We start from the raw sequence: 19,934 nt of genomic DNA, 5'->3' as shown, positions 1-19,934 counted from the left end.
TTATAACGATGAAAATACATTTAAAATAAAATACATTCATATATATTGCATCAAGTATCCTCCCTAATAAATAAAGATCTTCTTGTCACATGTCACATATTTATTTATTTTGTCACATGTAATTTTGTGGTTTTTTTTTATTAATTTTTATTTCAAATGTCATTTTATGGTTTTTTCATTTTCTTTAATTCCAAATAGTATTTAAATGCAATAATAAATACATATTAATTTTATTAATGAACTTTCCCTCTAATTTCAAAATTACTAAATTAAAGATTCATTAATTTTTTATTTATTTATCTAAATTATTTGTTTAAATTTAAATGAGAAAAAAAACACTTTAATTTTTATAATGCAATATTTTCTCACTTTTCTTATAAATACAAACTTCTCAAATGTTTAGAATTTTGTATTTAGTTTTTCTTTTAAATAAACTCATGTAATACATGGGTCTCACACCTAATTATATATCTAAAACAAAAATATTTAAGGTCAAAGTTGAAAAATAAAAAGTTAAATAGTCAAAAATGGACAATAAATATGGAAGGAAGGTAGTATTAGTTTCTTTATTTAGTTCCAAAATAAATAATATCGATTTTCGCTTTGCTAAAACGTCCCATAAAGAATTACAAATAGCTTTTTAGGTGGGATTCTTTTTCAAACACAGTTATTTGTAATGAAAATATATTAATATTAAAGATAATGAAAAAGAGTGGAAATAAAATTTTTGGAAGGGTGTCCACACACAACTCATCTGCCATATAAGGCTTGGCTTAATTTCGCTAAAAACTTCTGGACCGGGGCATGTCAGCCTCTTCAGTACGTACCATCCACCTGTCCTCCAACTCAAACTCAAAGTCATGTCCTCAACAATTTTTTGTGCATTTTAGTTGTACCATTTAAAATAGACTCCAATAAACATTTCTATTTTCTGCATCTTATATTTTTAACAAAAAAAAGAGTAAATAACAAAATATATAAATGATGTCAACTTTTGTAGCCTTGTAGGTGTATAACTCTTCACCAAATTTCAATTAGGAAATCTTTTACAATAATTACTCCCATGCTTTTCTTGTAAAATTATATAAGTTTTATTAGTAAATTGAATGGTGGCCATAAATTTGTAATGCAGGGATTCATGTCCCCACCTTACTGACATGTAATTTTGTTGGATTTATATCCCATGCAAATCAAAATCTCTCTCTCTCTCTCTCTCTCTCTCTCTCTCTCTCTCTCTCTCTCTCTCGCGCGCGCGCTCAGATCAAAATCTTTTTCTTTCAGTTCCACAAACAATCAATGGAGAGCTATGCATTAGCTCTTTCTAGCTCCACTCTAAACCCAAAACCCCTAAAGCATTTCAACCCACCCAAAATCTTGCCACGTTCTTCATCTTCTTCTTCTTCACCAATCCATTTACTATGCAGAAGCATAGGTTCAAACACACCAGGTTTCACTTTCGGCTCTAATTACAAAACCCACAATAATTACTATTACTATTCCTTCTTGTCACCCAAACGAATCTACAATGATTTGGTGGTGGCCAGGGCTTCTGAAAGCTCCGGTGAGTCTGCAAATCCAGCTGAGTTTGGCCGGAATTTACAGCTGGCAGCCATGTTTGGAGTGTGGTATCTTTTGAACATCTACTTCAACATCTTCAACAAACAGGTCAGAAATTAATTAAACTGTGTTTTTGTGTGTTAATAAGAATAAATTGACGAGATTAATTTGGTTTGTTTCATACATGATACATGATACAGGTTCTTAAGGTTTTTCCATACCCAATGACAGTGACCACGTTTCAATTTGGGTGTGGGACTGTGATGATTTTGATTATGTGGGCACTTAAACTTCATCCAAGACCCAAGATTTATAAATCCCAGGTGCTTGATTATATTTTTTTACACTAGTTCATTCGTTGGTTAATGAATAAATTATAAATGTTTGTTTGAGCAATGAGTATTGAGTATATAAAATGCATGGTTGATGATGTGATGTCAGATTGTACCTGTGGTAATGTTGGCAGTGGCACACACAATGGGAAACCTTTTGACTAATATTAGTCTTGGAAGAGTTGCGGTTTCCTTCACTCACACAATTAAAGCCATGGAGCCTTTTTTCACTGTTCTCTTTTCTGCCCTTCTACTTTCAGAGGTCAGTATATACTGTAATGGCATTAATCAAGTGATCATATTGGGTAATTTCTCCTAATTCTTAGTTTGTTGACAGAGACCAACATTGTGGGTGGTTTCATCTCTTGTACCTATTGTGGGTGGTGTTGCATTGGCATCCTTCACCGAATCTTCATTTAACTGGTTCCAAACCCAAACCCAACCCATACCTACTTCTTAATTAAGTCAAACAATCAGAGTTGACCATGCATCTGTACATTTTGATTTGATGAAAAATATATATACATTATACAGGATCGGTTTTGGAAGTGCAATGGCTTCAAATGTCACCAACCAATCACGTAATGTACTTAGCAAAAAGTTTATGGTCAGGAAAGAGGTAATAATGTGATTACTGATTATATAGTGACCATTCACTCCTAAAGTATATGTAGAATGAAAAAGCTAATTTACCAGCTGGACAGGAAGCTTTGGACAATATCAATCTGTTCTCAGTTATCACCACCATCTCTTTTATCCTGTTGATCCCTTTTATGTTCTTATTAGAAGGCTTCAAGTTTACTCCAGAGTACCTGCAGTCTGCTGTGAGTATAGACTATAGATCTGAATTACCATATAATATTTTAGACTATGAATCATGATTGAAAACAAAGGATTCTTGTAACTTGTTAGGCGAGTCAAGGTGTGAATGTGAGAGAGCTATGTGTCAGGTCTGTTCTAGCTGGTGTCTGCTTTCATAGTTATCAACAGGTAAAAAAGGTTAAATTCTACCACATTTAGCCACAAAGAATGCTACTAATACTATAGTAGCATATATGTGATGACTAAAGTAAAAAAAGTATGTATGTGGAGAGGAGTGACAGGTATCGTATATGATACTACAAATGGTAAATCCAGTGACACATGCCGTGGGGAACTGTGTGAAGCGAGTGGTGGTCATCGTGTCCTCTGTTATTTTCTTTCAGACACCCGTGTCTCCCATCAACTCCCTTGGTAAATATGGATTTTACACTACACTACAGATACTGCTTACAGTTACAATTTGCATTTGCTACTCTCTACTTATCTCACCTTCATCATATTTAATTTCAGGAACTGGTTTGGCACTTGCTGGAGTTTTCCTGTATTCAAGAGCAAAGAGGATAAAACCAAAAGCTGCTTGATTGTAATAGAAGCGTCATAGGCTGCGCATCGCGTATCATTTCAATTCGCCTTGCCTTGGAAACAATAATTGTGCATATATATATTCTACACTCATTTTCCCTTTTCTTTTGTATCACCCTCTGCCCTGGTTAGAAAAGGAACAGAGCACTCAAAAAATATTTGAGTATGACCAAGATAAACTTGGATTTTTTTTTTTTTTTTTTTGCTTAACGGCTTAATCTGGACAGCTAGACATGGTTTACTTTTGAGTCAATGAGGGCAAAATGACTTGATGGGTTAAGCAAATAAAAAACCTGCTTTAATATTCACAATAATAAGCGCAAGGGGAACGGAATGAAGATACCATAACCCAACAGCTACAAAGACCATGGCATACACAAGCACATCTTCTCACGCTTTACACATGACATAACCCATCCATCCATCCAAAAACAAAAACATAACCTATAAGGCTATTAGGCTATTAGGCCACCATCTGGCCCTCTATGTTAGAAGCTCCCAAAACCAAAATAGACAAACACATCTATGTATGTCATAAGTCATAACCACTACTACCATACTTTATATTAACTAAAACACAAAATAGACAACTCCACCACAAAACAAACGCCTTTAATTAATTTGCACCACCATTATTCCCATCGGCTTCCCCAAATTTAAATACAGGTGGAGGCCGGGCCCGTTCCATCATTGTCTGGTGAAAGCTTCGTATAGGTGGCGCATTACCAAACCTCTCCGGGCTACGGCTACGGCTACGGCTACGGTCACTGGACACCCCCCACCCTGAACCACCTTTGTTGGGCGGGCTTCTGCCACTGCCACCACCACCACCAAACATGGTTTCATGAAAGCTCCTACCCTGATAGCCACCACCTGCATCTCTGTCACTGCAATGGACATATAGGGTTTGGTGTTACTACTATTTACTAACAGCCACCATCCATAAAAGTTGACATTTATTTACCTGTCACGGTTTCCGCTTTTTTCAGAGGAAAAGCCACCTCTTCCACCACCATAGCTTGAATCGTCTCCACCTCCACGGCCACCACCACTGTCAGAGCTCCAGCGCCTAGATCTGCCACCACCCATTCCCATTCCCATTCCACCACCTCGTGAAGCCATTTCACGGATTTGATTAGGGACACGTTGATTTGCTCCTTCCAAAAGTTTAACAAGCTCAGATGCATGTTTTGCATCTTGGTCACCAAAAAAAGTGTAAGCCTCTCCTGTAGCCCCTGCCCTCCCAGTTCTTCCAATCCGGTGTACATAATCCTCAACCCCCGTAGGAAAATCGTAATTTACCACCACCCTGTAGTGTATTTAGAATTGTTTTTAATATATAAATAAATTACTAGTAATTGATTAAAAATAAAAATAAAAATACGTACCTGATATCTTTGATGTCGAGTCCACGAGCAGCAACATCGGTTGCTACAAGCACAGGACACTTCCCTGAGCGAAACTGACTGAGCACATGATCTCTCTCCCCCTGATTTTTATCTCCATGAATTGAAGCAGCACCAAACGGGCGGGTCAAATTACGCGCCAGCTGATCACACATCTTCTTTGTTGAACAAAAAATAATAATCTTAGATCCTGGTTCTTGAGATCTCAGTATTTGCTCCAATCGTCTGTGTTTCTCATTGTAAGCCACAACCTCCACATGCTGCAAAACAAATTATCACATCATCAAACATTATTATAATTTATAAAGAAAGACAAAGATTGCTACCTGTGTAATGGACTTGTTGGCAACAAGTTCATTGATGTTTCCGATGTTGACTTGAACCGGATTAACCATAAAATCAGCTGCAATTTTCCGCACCTCTTTCGGCCAGGTGGCAGTGTACATAAGAGTCTGACGACGTGTGGGGACCGCGTTTACTATTTTCCTAATTTGAGGTTCAAATCCCATGTCCAACATTCTATCCGCTTCATCCAACACCAAATAAGTCACCTCACTCAGGCTCACTTTTCTCATTTCAAGAATATCATTCAAACGCCCAGGTGTCGCAACCACAATGTCTGTCCCGTTTGCCAGATCTCTTAGCTGGGGACCCTTTGGTGCTCCTCCATATAAACACTGCATTCATTATAAAACAGCATTAAATTCAACTTAACTACTATTTACTGAAGATTCAATAGCAGACAGCATAATACCGTGCAAGATATTCTAGATGATTTTCCAAATTTGACAGCTTCATCTTGAATCTGTGTGGCCAATTCTCTTGTGGGTGATAAAACCAAAACAGTTGGACTCAACTGAGGATTCTTGCGGGTTTTTTTAAGGTGAATGAATCCAGGAAGTAAGTAACCCAAAGTCTTTCCAGAACCTGTCTTGGCAACTGCTACTATGTCACGATTTTGCATAGCAATTGGCCATGATTGTGCTTGTATGGGAGTCGGAGCAGAGAATCCCGTTTGGAGTAAGTCTCTAAGCAACTCAGAAGGGAAACCAGTATCTTCAAATGATGTAAAGGGTGGGGGCACATTGTCTCCCTGAACAATTTTGCATTTGCATCATCATAATTCATAACAGACAACTTACAATTAACTTATTAATGATATCATGTATTTGGTGCTTACAGATACAGTTATCTCATGCTTTTGGCGATAAGCATCTGGTGATAAACCACTTCCAGCTGATCTGACATGAGCTTGATAAGGGGGCCCTCCCTGCCCAGAAGCAACTGTCTCTTTTGGGGCATCATATGTATCTTGTGTAGTCTAACATAAGATTAGAACAAGAGTCATAAGTTCATCAAGAACAATAATATGGAAGTATGGAACAGTAAAAATAGGTTGAACACAAACCTCATGAGAATGACAATTTGTTTCGGAAGAAAAGTTTGATCCACCATTCCCACTTCTTTCATGTGTAACATCATCCGAAGCAGCAACACCATTGTCATCTTGGGAAGATGGTTGCACCTGAACTTCTGCTGGAGGTGGATCTTCCTTGGGCACTGAGGGCCTCTGATATTGGGTGACATTAGTCACTGGATTCCAAAAGTAAAGATTCCCGGTGTTACCATCAACTAGCCCTCTCCATGGTTTGGGGAGAGTAGGATCCTCTGGTGCATAGCGTGGACCAGCAGAAGTTTTAGTTGCAGCAGCAGCCATTTCAGCAAAGCAATTTCAAATATCTGGTAAAAAAACATACAAGTTACTCTTGCAGCTGGCAGAGGAAGTTTAACTTGCAAAATTTTACAAATAACAGCTGAATATGGGTGTAAATAACAATATAACCCATGCATTTGAATGAATGAGAACAAACCCAACAGCCTTGCTGTTGCTGATTTAACATTCTATCAAGGCTTATGAAACCACTGTAAAACTACATACAAACTGTGGTTCAAACTTAATATATAAAACCCTAAAAATTCTGCCACTTATGATACATGGCATTAAAAATGAAAGCCTAATTAGTTTTGATAAAGTCAGCAACACATGCTATGATATGCCTCTTAGGAAACCATAAAAAGCCCCAATTCCAAGCTAATGGTCTATACGGTAAGCATAGAGCTAACAAAATGGCTTCCGTGTTTTGTGGTTTAAAATGCAATAAAATATTCCTCAAAAGTGTTCACAGCTAAAGCATCGGGATCATTGAGAAAAAATTATCAGCATAGGCAACCAAGATAACCTTACACGCATGCAATACACAATCCGGAGGCGTTCGTTTATATGCTCATGGGTTCGAGATGCAACAAAATCAACTATACTACATTTCTTTCAAAAATCATTTCATATTTACTTCATAAATATCTTGCACAATTATTCCAAAAAAACAAACTCCCAGCAAATGAGATAAACCCTGAAAAAAAACGCCATTTCGCGATACAAACAGCCACATTTAGCTTAGGGTTTTATCATCGTACCAAAACCTTGACGATAGATCTGAAACGCCACCAAAAACCCTAAATAAATAAAAAATAAAAAAGAGACGGAGCAAAATGTTACCAGAAGGCGTGACGATTCAAATGCCTAAAGCAGAGATGGATGATTAGGTCAGAAAACAGAGACAAACGTTAGACAAACGGGAGAACCTCTTTTATTTCTCTAAATGATCTTCCTCTCGGTGGTTATGGAGGTATACATGTCAATAAGAGAGGAAACCCCGCTTCGCCGGAGAAGCGTGGAAAGAAAAGAAAAACGTCCAAGTCAGGCCAAGGTATTTATAATAGGATGCGAATCGATGGTAGGAGCCAGGAGGAATGGCGTTGGTAAAGTTTTTTTGATCCATAAGTTTTTACAAAATATAGTTGTTAATATAAGCGTAAAAGTGAAATATAACTATATAAGCGTAACTAAAAAAAAAAAAAAATTGATCCATAAGTTTTTACAAAATATAGTTGTTAATATAAGCGTAAAAGTGAAATATAACTATATAAGCGTAACTAAAAAAAAAAAAAAACCTAGAGCTGGCAATGGGTTAATTTGGGTTGGATTCAGGTTCAACCCATTTATTAATTGGGTCGAAGATTTCAACCTAACCCAACATTTTTAATTAAACGGATGAATATTTCCAACTCAACCCAATCTTTCAGATAAATAGGTTGTCATCGGGTCGACCCGTTTATGTAATTCTCAACCCAACCTATTAAATAAATTGGTTAAACTTGGTTTAACCCATTTAAAATAAAAAAGTAAATAAATTAACTAAATATAACAACACTTAAAATAGTTACAAACTTAAATAAACTTTCAAAATATAATAAAAGCATAATCTTCATTCACAAATTCAAAAAAACTGTTAAAATAACATTGAAGATAAGTAATCTCGAAGTGATTTTGAAGAATGACTAGTGTTGTCGGCACAAAGAAAAAAATATAGGAATTAGGATTGCATTTTTTAAAACATAAATCATAATACAACATTGTAATTTATAAATTAATACTTAGATTAATACATTGTAATATTTAAATAATTATTAAATTTTATATATATATATATATATATATATATATATATATATATATATATATATATTAAAGTTAAATGGGTTGTTAGGTTGAAAATTGGTTGATAATTTTGACCCAACCCAACCTATTTAATTAAATGGATTAGGCGAGTTGATCCGTTTAACATAAATATGTTGAAAATCTCAACCCAACCTACTAATTTTGGGTTGGGTTCGGGTTGAGTTGGTGAGTTTGGTCGATTTTTGTCAGTTTAAAAAAAACCCTACAAACATATAAACGCAACTATAAAAAAATCCCTACAAAAATGTATATTGGTAGAGTGAGTATAACCGAAAAATTAAACAATAATAAATAGAAAACATGTAGAAAAATCTCTAAAGTTTGGATTCATTAATGCAAAAACTATCCCTCATTATTTTTTTACAATTAAGTCTAAAATGTCGGTAAATATTTGCAAAATAACTCTTGTATCCGGTTAATGTCGATTTTCAAGGCCAAATTATAAATAAATAATCAGTAATGGCATTTTCATTAAAATGGTTAAAGTTTATAAGACTTTTCTAAAGATATATATATATATATATATATATATATATATATATATATATATATATATATATATACCAAATTAATTTGAAAAAACATATATTTTTTATTAAAAGACTCAAAATAAATATATTATCTACACCCCTTTCACTAAAAAACTCATATTTATTTATTAAAAAAAATACAATGATGATAATCTATATATCATTTTGGGGTTTTTTTGTGATTGTCGTTAATAAATATTATAACTACAATCATAGAGGTACAATCTATATCTTATAAAACCTAACGAGATTTTGTTGATTTGTCTTAAGAAACGCATTCTAGGCCACATTCTACTTCATTTTTGAATTTTCAGGTCTTGAGTATAAAACGTTTATCATAAAATTGTAGTTTACTGAAAAGTTTCTCACAATCGAACGACACCTCACAAAATAAATGTTTACCAAAGACTATTGTTCCCAAATAAAGTTCTAGAAAGTAGAAACTATCTCCATTGTTATTATTTACATCTAAGTCGTTTTTTTTTACACTCAAGACCTGGATATTCAACAATGAATGTAGTATGTGAGCTACAAACACGTTTCATACGACAAATCAATAAAGTTCTTTTAGATTATATATTATAACAACAATCATAAAGATATCATCTATATCATATATAATTATCTTAAGTTATATATAATATCTTTATTTTGAGTTTTTTAATAAATAAATATAAGTCTTCTTCAAATTAATTATATATATATATATATATATATATATATATAAATAAACATTCAGAAAAGTCTTTAAATTTTAACCCTATTAACGAAAAAGTTATCACTGATTGTTTAGTTACAATTTAGTCCTGAAAATCGATATTAACCGGCCAGGTACAATGGTTATTTTGCAAGCATTTACTGGTATTTTGGGTTTATTTGAAAAAGAAATAAATAAAATTAAAATTTAAAAAATCAAGGATTGCTTTTGCGTTAATAGAACCTAACCCGAGAGAACTTTATGCAAATTTCTCATAATAAAGACAAAGTTGCAAAAATGGTCCTGTGGTATGTAAATTTTGGGGGTTTTAGTCTAAATCACGACTTTTTTGGATTGATAGTCCTTTTGGAATGGTTTGTATGTAAAAATAGTCCTTTCGAAAATTGAATAACTATAATACCCTTAGGTATTTATTTTTCATTTTTCTTTCATTTTTAGTAAAATTTAATATTTATTTATTTATGTTAACAATTAAAAAAATAATATAGGACATCTCTCTCTCCCAACACCCAAGAACACCTTCATAATCTTAAGAACACATCTTCATAATCTCAAGAACACTCAAGAACATATTCATGAACTTAAGAATATCTTCCACAACCACCACCCTTTGACCACCGTCCGCCACCACCACCACTTTTTGACCACCATCTGCTTCCACCACTGTCCGCCACCACCTTAGTCTGCCACTACCACCGTCTGCCACCTCCATATATGGTTTCACCATTACCCATAATCCCCTTCCCCTCCATCGTTCACCTCCTCCAACAACCTCTTTTCAACCATCTCTGGCAACCGTTCGCTTCTGAACAAGACCATTGTTCATCTCCAACAAACACCACAGTTCACCTCCGCCAATAACAACCAATCACGACATCCACCACCGTTGTTGAAATCTAATTCTAACCTCAAATCAAAACCAAGAGCTTAAACTTAAAATCTAACCTGCAACTTAAATTCTAACTCAAATCTAAACATGATAACTGAAATTAAAAAGAATCTACCACCTGACTTCAAATCCCAGCTCGATTTACACGATTAAAACAAGAATAGGCTTGTTGAATCGATTAGAATTTTGAAACCCAAATGATGAAGGTCTTATTCTCCAAACTCATAAAAACACACATATGGTGTTGTTCTCCATGAGATCGACATTCCCATATCTATTATGTTGATTGATTTGAAGATCTTGGATGTTCATGTGTAGGGAAACCCCATCAGACCTGGAAAATCTGAAAACACATATTTGGGATGTTCATGGCGGCTAGGGTTTCTCGGTGAATGTTCTCATCTGATGTTTGCGCTATGGTTCAGACAGACAACACAGCTAGGGCTTCCAACAGTGGTGATGAAGGTGGGATCGGAGAGGAGCTCGTCTGAGGAGGAGATCAGAAATATAAGCTCGCGACTGAAGACTGTTGTTGATGAGAGGAGGTAGAGAGACAGATTCCGTCTTCAGATCTACCATGTTTACGAACTTTGCCACCCTAATGTGACCTGGTAATTGGAACGAAAGTACGGAGTTAGAAGCACATGTATCACCACCGCCTTTGAGGAGAACTTGATTCTCGGATCTGCAACGAGTGGAACTTCGGTTCCTGGAGCAGGAAGCTTGAAGATCGAATGATCGATCGTTCTTTTCTACTTTCCTTGGGGTTCTTAAATTTGGGGTTGGGGGTATTAGGACGTCACAGGGACATTAACGTGTTTGTACAGATCTATGGTTTTCCTACGCGAGAGAGAGAGAGAGAGAGAGAGAGGCCCCAAATTTTATTTTTCATTTAAATTAAATAGAAAAAGCAGTTTACGGACCAAAAACGCAAAGAAACTAGTTCAAAAGGACCACCAATCCAAAAAAGTCGTGGTTTGGACTAAAACCCTAAAAATTTGCATACCTAAGAAACCATTTTTGCAATTTTGTCCATAATAAATTAACCGATATAAATAACAAATAAAAGTGAATCATTACTAAACACTAAGGTGTAGTTTTTTATTTCCATTAACGCAAGCGTTTGGTTTCATATTTATTGTAAAATTCTCTCATTAATAACCAAATAACACATTGTAAAATTGCAAAACAATAATAACCTAGATGTGTAGGTGGATTCTTTATTTGAGAAGGAATTATAATCTAATCAATGTTTTAAAAACCGAATTTTGAGTTGAATCGGTCTACTGATCAATTCCCCGTTCGACCGTCGGTCTATATCTTTGATAGTGGTGTGGTTTTCGAGATGTCTACATAGATGACCTCATTGATCGAGCTAGTCAATTTTCTTGGGAAACGGACGTTTTTTTAATGGGCGAGGTGAAATCCGATTATCCAACTCTAATAAACCGATTCAAACAGTTTTTACCGGTCCAACCCAGTTTTTGAAGAAACCGTACGATTGGATCTGGTTTAGAACTTAACATAAAATTAGACCACGTTGACAACTACTTTGGTCTTTGGTTCCCATTTAAAACAGTGCATATAATAAGCAACCACAACAGATTTTTGCATATAAATCATACTTCATACTCCATACAGGTAGGTCTACATAAGTTTCACCATATGCATGTATATGCATATGATATGCAGAAAACACAAAATACAAAATACAAAAGCAATCAGGTTCAACAAAAAACTAAACATAAACATTAATAAACCACAGTATGTTTGCTTGCTTGCTTGCTATATCTGAGGCTGAGGACAAACAATAAATTAGGCAGGCAGGCAAGCGGTTGATTACAACTTAGAAACCAAGGAAGGGAGACTGTTTCCGAGCATGTTCAGGTATCAGTTTAGCCAGAAGTTCCAAAGATGCCCCTTTTAGCTCTGTCATATCAATTAATTATATCAACCTCCAGTTATAAAGGAAGGAGGGAGGAATTCCATTGCAATGAAAAAAAAGACAGAACTAACCTTGAGGCTTGAAGTTGAAGAGGGGCGGCAAGGGGCGGCCGTTTGGAAGACGGGTGCTTGGATCACGAAGTTCGTTAAAGAACGGGTGAATGCATGCCTCCAACTGTTTTGATTTGTTTGTTCAATTTATTATTCTTATTATCCATGGAAACATGAATATGCTGCCTATAAATAATAAACAAAACAAAAAGGAAGAAGATAAGATATCCATGCACTTACAGCAGTGCACCTCAAGTTGGGAGAATACTGGAGGAGTCTTGAAACAAGATCTACAGCCTCTGGGGGTGTCCGCTTGTGAAAAATCTACACATCACATTTATACACTTAAAAAGCAAACCCCAAATTGGGCTTCTCTAAATAAAATATAAAATAAAATAAAACTCACTTTGTGCCAGGGGTGAGCTTTGATTTGTGGGAATTTAAATTCTGTGTAGTTTGGATTCATGCATTTGATTTCTTCACGAGTTGGTGTACCAAGAACCTACACACATAACATAATTCAAAAATAAAAATAAAAAACTAATATTTCAGAAAAAAAAAAAAACGCATAATAAATTACTTGCCTTAATGATCTCTACAAGTTGGTCAACTCCGCTCTCACCAGGGAATAAGGGCTAGAAAAAGGCACAAAAGGATATTGTAAAAAAAAAAATTAAAAATAATAATAACTAGGAGGTGAAGTAAAGACTAAAGAGGCAGAGAAAGAACCTGTCCTAGAAGGAGTTCAGCAAGGACACAACCGACTGACCAGACATCAATGGCAGTGGTGTATTCAGTTGCCCCGAATATGAGTTCAGGTGCCCGGTAATATCGTGAACAGATATACGATATATTTGGTTCCCCTTTCACCTGTTTGTTACAACTTACAATCAAATTCAAGATAATCAAATCAAACAAACATAATAATATTAATATTAATATATTATATTACCAGAACTTTTGCGCTTCCAAAATCACAGAGTTTGAGTTGGTGAGTATGCGGATTCACCAGAAGATTTTGAGGCTTGATGTCACGGTGGCACACACCGATTGCATGAATGTATGCAAGTGCTCTGAAAATCTGAAAAACAAACCAAACCACATTACATAATATATAACATAACTTTTTAGGAATAAAAAAATAACAAGACAGGATTCTTAATTAATATACCTGATACGTGTATAGTTTGACATAAATCATGGGCATTCTTTGGTTTGCCTTGCTGTAGTGTCTTGCTACACGATAAGCTGTCTCAGGTACATACTCTAGAACCAAATTCAGGTAAAGTTCATCTTTGTCTGTTGTTGAAAAGAAGCAGTGTTTGAGTGAAACAACATTCGGATGATCAAGAAGTCTCATTGTCTGCAGTTCCCGATTCTTGTATCGTTTATCTTGCAATACTTTTTTAATTGCAACAGCTTCTCCAGTCTCTAAGCATTTCGCCTGCACAAGTTCAATTCCCATTCCCACAGGGTAAGTAAAACAGTAATTGTAATTCCACATCATACATCTTGTGTTTCCTTTATAAAGTATTTACTATTTATTTATTACCTGAAACACAATTCCAAAAGAACCCTGCCCCACCACACGCTCTGCCATATAGCTTATTGTCTGAAACATAAAAACTCAACCAAATTTATATCATATAAATACAAAAACTAATTGATATTTGATCATTTTACCTGTTTGGGCTGACCATTTCTGCCTCCAATGGTAGTAACGATAATGTGACCAGTTTCAGTGCCATTTCCATCTACCACAGTTGCCTCCATTTCCTACAACAGCATAGGTTTATCATTTATGTGTGTCAGAATTCATTGTAGAAAAGATGCACTCAATGCACATATAGAAAAGTGTTAAAAAAAAAAAAAAAAAAAAAAAAAAAAGACAACCTTTTCCACCTTGTCATCTCTGATTTTCATTTCATTGATTTCCTCAGGCAGTTTGTCAACAAACATTGAATCACCATCAACTTTTTCAGCTGTCAGTGGAGCCATTCCAACAGAAGCCATCTTCTGGGATACCGACTTGGGGGAATGTAATTTTATAATGCTTAAGCACCACTCATGTTATAAAACGCCTCTATTCTGTATAACACAGATCCAATCAGATAATATCAACTTCACAACCACAACAAATATGTTATCATACAAATATCACAAATCTTTTTATCAACAGGATTCTCCTATTCTGTGAGAGCTTTTAAGATATTCAACTAATACTCAAAACATTTTTAGTCTCCTTTGTTGATATATGTAACCTTAGAACAAAATTAATGCTCTTCTAAACAATCAGACAGCTATGCACTCTCCTTTGTTGCTCAATTTTTTCTCTACTTCCCCAGGAAAAGCTCATTTTCTAATAAAATAATGAGAAGCTGTATAAACATGAAACATCGCAGGAAGTATGATACTTGGAAACACACAGACTTCAGCAACTCAAAGCATTCATCATATTGACAAAATACATCATTAATTATACATTCCAACTGCCTAGGGTGTCCAATAACTACTTTTTGCATCCATATTCATGCCCCTAAAAAGTTTCACTACATAGACATTGTAAGAGATGATCAAGCATCTCTTTGAAAAACAAAAAATATATATTATAGGAAGAAACAGCAAGGGCAAGACCCATGTCGACCAATTTCTACACAGGAAGAAACAAGGCTGGATACAGATTAATTAATGTCAATCAGAAGTACTTCCTTTGGTATCCATGTTTGTGTATATAAGCTTTTCATTTCTAACACCTACCATATTATCGAATAAATGCCTCAGACTTCTCTTTATAAGCACTTCCAAGCTCCAGCTGCATTTATTCATGACAAAGCTAGCTATTTATAGCTTGATTTGCAAACTAGTAGCTACAAACTATAATCTTTTTTATAAGCACCCGTTGGAGAAAAAGCAAAGAAAAAATAACTCGGGATCTATACATTCTTCTTTCTTTGAAGGTAAATTTCCTTCCCAACTTCTCCAGCTCCTTCATAAATCTATTGCGTAGCTGCTGGAGCTTGACGACCTATTCTTAAATTTCTAAACACCCATATCCAACGGCGTGTCTTCAGACTAAAACTGACATTAAGGTTTTTACATTCAGAAAGCTAAAACTAAAAGTGATCCAATAACGAGGGTTTAGTAAAAATTGAACGCAAAATCGTTTCTTGCCAAAATGAGGTTCCAAAATTTCTGAGGTCCGAGGTCCAATTAGAGCTTGAACGTTTCATGACTTTCTCACTTTTAAAATCAAAGTCAAAGTTCTGATCCATCCCCAGAATCACAAAATAAACAAAAAACGGACATCCAAAAAACGGACAACAATTACAAAACGCACCTGTATGATGTAGTAGCTAAAAACAGCTGAGAATCTGCAAAAACGCCGATCAAATTCAACCCCAGAGCAAAAAACCTCAAAAATTTTGCAATCGCTCTTTACAGCGAGAAGGTAAAGCCGGTGTCTATGATGCTTCAGAGATTTTTCTTACAAGGTTTAACCATGTACGAGTGCTACTCGATAATCTCTGTGGATCTTCTCGGGATGCAGCTGGATGGTTTTTCCCCTTTCGTGATTTGTTGCAGGGCGGACTTGAAATGGTTTTATGAAATTGGATTTAGGTGCGAGTTTAGAGGTCCGTATACGTTGGCTGGTGTGGCCCTAGGATGCACGTGGAAGTTGTTGAATGGTGGCCTCGGTATTAATGTTGCTTTAAGAGGCTTTGTAGCCGTTGATCTAAGTGGGATCAAAGGTTATAACATCAAAGGATCATGTAACATCAAATTGGCGTCACCTTACATGTCACGTAAGTAATATGTTATAAATTATAACAATGTCACGTAAGTAATATGTTATAAATTATAACACCAAGTGAGGAAATGATCACCATGTTAGCCCATCCAGTATGGACAGCACGACCGGGTTCGTGGTTGACTTGGACCACAACTACGGTTTTGCACACCATCCCGACGGGTCGTGGTTCATGGTCCTCGTGGTCGTTAGTTGTGCGCATCACGAATTGAAACGAAGAATGTGATTGGTTGTGGGATTGACGGCTATGTAACGTGTGTCTATATATATATATATATATATATATATATATATATATATATATATATATATATATATATATATATATATATATATATATATATATATATATATATATATATATATATATAGAGAGAGAGAGAGAGTTAGGTTCAAATGTGGATTGACATCTATTGTGTGGTCGTGTGGACAATGTTATTCTGTGAGAATAACAAAAAAAATAAGTTTTTTGATAATATGAATACGTTCAATCTTACATAACTATTGTCATTAACACGAATTTTCATTAATTAAATCGTCTATGAGGTTATTATAGACTTTTTATTATTATTTTCATTCTGTCAGAATGTTTATTGAGTCGTATTTTGTCAGAATGAAAATGAGTGAAAAACGATGTTTGAGAACAAAAATGAATAAGAATTATTGAGAATGCATGAAAATGACGATATTTTTATAAGGTTTAACGTATTCACATTACTAAACAACTTATTTCCTTAGCAATTCTCATAGAATAGCACTGTCCACACGTCCACACAATAATTGTCCATCCACATTATAACCTAGTCATATATATATATATATATATATATATATATATATATATATATATATATATATATATATTAATTTTTTATCTTTCAAACAAATTAAGTCTCTTCTATAAATATCACGTTTTCTATTATATACTCACACAATTTCTTCTTTCTTTTCTCACAATCACACACTTGTTTTGCATTCATTCAAAACCAATGGTTCCTAAAAGGATGAATTAGTCAGAAAACGAAGAAGAAAACTTAGCACGAGCATGGGTAGCGACTTCAGAAGACCCAATAATGTCTCCTAATTTTTGGGTAAAAGTTGGAAACGTTTTCCATGATTTAGTGGGTTGCCAAAGTCGTAGTCTTAATGAAATATGTTCGAAGTATCGCGATATGAGGGTTAAATGCCTTGAATTCAATGGTATTTATAATTTTGTTATAAACAACGTATACGAAGGCGACTCGTTTGCTATTGTCATGCACCAATACGAAGACATGAAACACACACCGTTTAAACACGTCAAAGTTTGGCGAAAATTAAGAGTGTCCAAAATTTAGTCATTAAAAATAAAGTTTAAAAACTAGTTTAAGTTGTTTGTGGTTGCATTTTTATGTTTTTTTTATTTTATGTTATGTGTTTTAAATTAATGTAATCTTGTTTCATTGAATAAAAAACTAGTCTAAAAAAATATATTTTATTGTGTTTTTAAATTAAATTTAATTAAAAAAAATATGTTCTATTGTGTTTTAATGTATTTTCGAATTAAATTTAAATAAAAAATAAAGTGAAGTGGTGTGTTTAATGGTACGTATCTCATGGTTAGTGGTAAGGAGTGTGGTGATGATTTGACACTCACCATTATAATGGTTAGTGGTGGGTATAATGAATGGCCTTAAGAGCATGTTATAACAATTATTATATTTCCATGTCATAATTTATTTTCTATTTATTTTTCGAGTTTTTTTTTAATTAAAACAAAACTATTTTTATAAAACATAATATTTAAAAAACTAGAAAAATCATAGCACTAAAATTAGATATAACATCCAAATTAAAAAAATAAAATAAAATAAAAACATTATAAGACAAAAATAATACATAATTTAATTGTCCTAAACAATACTATTCATCATCGTTACCGTCGAAAATATAATCTGCCAAGTCTTCTCGAAGTTGTCTGAGTTTATCTGCGTCCTGAATATCAACAACTCTGTGCAAATATTCTGTTGTTTATGGTTGAAATTGAACGTGTCTGAGCCCCATTGGGATATAGTGTGCAATATTTTGTCCTAGATCTTCTACGGCCATAGTGTCGCATGTTCAACTATGTGTCACTTCGCCTTAAGAACTCCAAAAGCACGTTTCACATCCTTACGTGCTCCTTCTTGTTTTCTTTTAAAAACTTTATCTCTTGGTTCGATCGGGTGACGAATGCATTGACGAACGTGGAATATGCAGGATATATTCCATCTGTAAGGTAATACCCAAACTTGTATTTGTTTTCATTTACCGTGAAAGGAGCGTCTGATGCCTTCCCTGACAAAAGATCATCGAATATTGGTGATTGATCAAGGACATTGACATCATTGTTGGAACCTGCAACCCCAAAAAATGCATGTCAAATCCATAAATTTTGGGAAGCAACAGGCTCTAATACCAACGAAGGCGATCCGTGCTGACCACTTGCATACTGCCTTTCCATGCTACTGGACAATTTTCCCATTTCCAGTGTGTGCAATCAATGCTTCCAATCATTCCTGGAAACCCATGTCGTTCTTCATGCGCCGCATACAATTCTTGCAAATCATGCAACGAAGGTTTCCGCAAATATACATCTCCAAATGTTTCAACAACACCTCTTGACAATCTATACAAACTCTCCCTTGTAGTTCTTTCGGACATTCTCGTATAATCGTCCATGGTATTGGGTGACTCCCCCATAGCCATCAAACGAATCGACGCAGAACATTTATGCAATGTTGTAAACCCTCGCCTACCTCTTGCAACATATCTCAATTGAAAAAATTCATACCTAACATGTATATTATGTAAAAATTTGTATTTATTTTGTGATAAGTAAGTATTAAAGTTAAACAAAATATATCTGCTTTCCAAGGCGTTGGCGATATGTAGGAACACATTCCTACTCAAACGAAATCTTCTTTCAAACTCATCTGACTCGTACACACAATTTTCTGCAAAGTAATCGCGATATAGACGTTCAGCTTCAGCCTCGAGATCTCTATTTAACATCACACGTCTTGTGAGTAGAAGGTTGGGTCTGGTTGTAGCATCTCGTTAGTGTAGTATTGATAGATCATAGTGAAGAATATATCGCCACCGTCATCGTCGGACGAGTCGAAATGATCCATAATTTTTTTGAAGATAATTGAAAATGTATAGAGAAACAGAGGAATTGTGTGAAAAAAAATGTGATATATGGGAGGTATTTATAGATAAAAAAATATAGTTTTTTTTTTATTTTATTTTCAACGGTAACTTAACGTTCAAAAAAACAAGGGCCAATCAAATTTCACGTTTTCTCTCGTGCGCGTTACCACCAAAGACGAAAAACGCCTTCATAACGAGAAGGGGGGGGGGCGGTGTTCCGCTCGTTATACCACCGTTTTTGTATTGCCACGTCGGTAATTACGTCGTGTTGGTGGCCCGTACCGGGTACTATTATTGAACTTTCCATTGCTTACCTTTAATTCAAATCATTAACACTCTTCACTCTTTATACGCTGATTGTATCAATAAATACACGTAATATTGGATAAACTCGTGTTCATTGATGTCGTGATAAATGGATAATAAATGAGTCAAAGTCAAAAGAGAATTGTTGAATATCGATTATTGTTTTGGACACTCCTTTGACTAGTAATGCTAAGGAATATATCACCACCAACTCATTAAAAAAAATATCTTCATATAT

General features: G+C 34.8%; 4 protein-coding genes across 5 annotated transcripts in view; 1 reads left to right on the top strand and 3 right to left on the bottom strand.

The window, feature by feature from the left end:
- Nucleotides 1-1,215: 1,215 nt before the first annotated feature.
- LOC145160559 (phosphoenolpyruvate/phosphate translocator 2, chloroplastic-like) lies at nucleotides 1,216-3,489 on the top strand. Its single transcript, XM_079079807.1, has 9 exons — nucleotides 1,216-1,665; nucleotides 1,758-1,880; nucleotides 1,999-2,151; nucleotides 2,227-2,312; nucleotides 2,424-2,508; nucleotides 2,594-2,713; nucleotides 2,802-2,879; nucleotides 2,993-3,122; nucleotides 3,222-3,489. The coding sequence occupies exons 1-9, from the start codon at nucleotides 1,297-1,299 to the stop codon at nucleotides 3,290-3,292; spliced, it is 1,215 nt and encodes a 404-aa protein (XP_078935933.1). The 5' UTR covers nucleotides 1,216-1,296; the 3' UTR covers nucleotides 3,293-3,489.
- Nucleotides 3,490-3,618: 129 nt separating this feature from the next.
- On the bottom strand, nucleotides 3,619-7,502 carry LOC145160558 (DEAD-box ATP-dependent RNA helicase 14-like). Its single transcript, XM_079079806.1, has 8 exons — nucleotides 7,257-7,502; nucleotides 6,108-6,439; nucleotides 5,880-6,020; nucleotides 5,454-5,792; nucleotides 5,026-5,376; nucleotides 4,682-4,959; nucleotides 4,258-4,602; nucleotides 3,619-4,180 (listed from the first exon to the last, which is right to left on the bottom strand). Exons 2-8 carry the CDS (start codon nucleotides 6,414-6,416, stop codon nucleotides 3,910-3,912), a joined length of 2,034 nt encoding a protein of 677 aa, XP_078935932.1. The 5' UTR covers nucleotides 6,417-6,439; nucleotides 7,257-7,502; the 3' UTR covers nucleotides 3,619-3,909.
- A 4,499-nt stretch (nucleotides 7,503-12,001) lies between these two features.
- The window catches only part of LOC145160555 (shaggy-related protein kinase epsilon-like), a 67,170-nt gene continuing 59,237 nt past the window's right edge, over nucleotides 12,002-19,934 (bottom strand). Inside the window, exons 1-13 of one of the 2 annotated variants that reach the window (XM_079079799.1) lie at nucleotides 15,900-16,058; nucleotides 15,749-15,782; nucleotides 14,305-14,499; nucleotides 14,095-14,187; nucleotides 13,964-14,023; nucleotides 13,583-13,855; nucleotides 13,364-13,492; nucleotides 13,141-13,281; nucleotides 12,996-13,046; nucleotides 12,818-12,913; nucleotides 12,652-12,735; nucleotides 12,433-12,535; nucleotides 12,002-12,345 (exon numbers count right to left, since the gene is read on the bottom strand). In XM_079079799.1, coding sequence (XP_078935925.1) covers nucleotides 12,263-12,345; nucleotides 12,433-12,535; nucleotides 12,652-12,735; nucleotides 12,818-12,913; nucleotides 12,996-13,046; nucleotides 13,141-13,281; nucleotides 13,364-13,492; nucleotides 13,583-13,855; nucleotides 13,964-14,023; nucleotides 14,095-14,187; nucleotides 14,305-14,424 — 1,233 coding nt within the window. In that variant the 5' untranslated portion in view covers nucleotides 14,425-14,499; nucleotides 15,749-15,782; nucleotides 15,900-16,058 and the 3' untranslated portion in view covers nucleotides 12,002-12,262. Of the gene's footprint in view, nucleotides 12,346-12,432; nucleotides 12,536-12,651; nucleotides 12,736-12,817; nucleotides 12,914-12,995; nucleotides 13,047-13,140; nucleotides 13,282-13,363; nucleotides 13,493-13,582; nucleotides 13,856-13,963; nucleotides 14,024-14,094; nucleotides 14,188-14,304; nucleotides 14,500-15,748; nucleotides 15,783-15,899; nucleotides 16,059-19,934 lie in introns of those variants that run through there. The other variant, XM_079079801.1, reaches the window with a different exon arrangement.
- Nucleotides 18,122-18,919, bottom strand: LOC145158329 (uncharacterized). The gene is made up of 3 exons (XM_079077243.1): nucleotides 18,691-18,919; nucleotides 18,375-18,595; nucleotides 18,122-18,193 (listed from the first exon to the last, which is right to left on the bottom strand). Exons 1-3 carry the CDS (start codon nucleotides 18,917-18,919, stop codon nucleotides 18,122-18,124), a joined length of 522 nt encoding a protein of 173 aa, XP_078933369.1.

The sequence above is a fragment of the Lactuca virosa genome, chromosome 2 (genome assembly GCF_052849685.1).
Source record: "Lactuca virosa cultivar CGN04683 chromosome 2, Lactuca_virosa_CGN04683_v6, whole genome shotgun sequence".
Classification (NCBI taxonomy): domain Eukaryota; kingdom Viridiplantae; phylum Streptophyta; class Magnoliopsida; order Asterales; family Asteraceae; genus Lactuca; species Lactuca virosa.
This window is presented reverse-complemented; position numbering and strand designations above follow the sequence as displayed.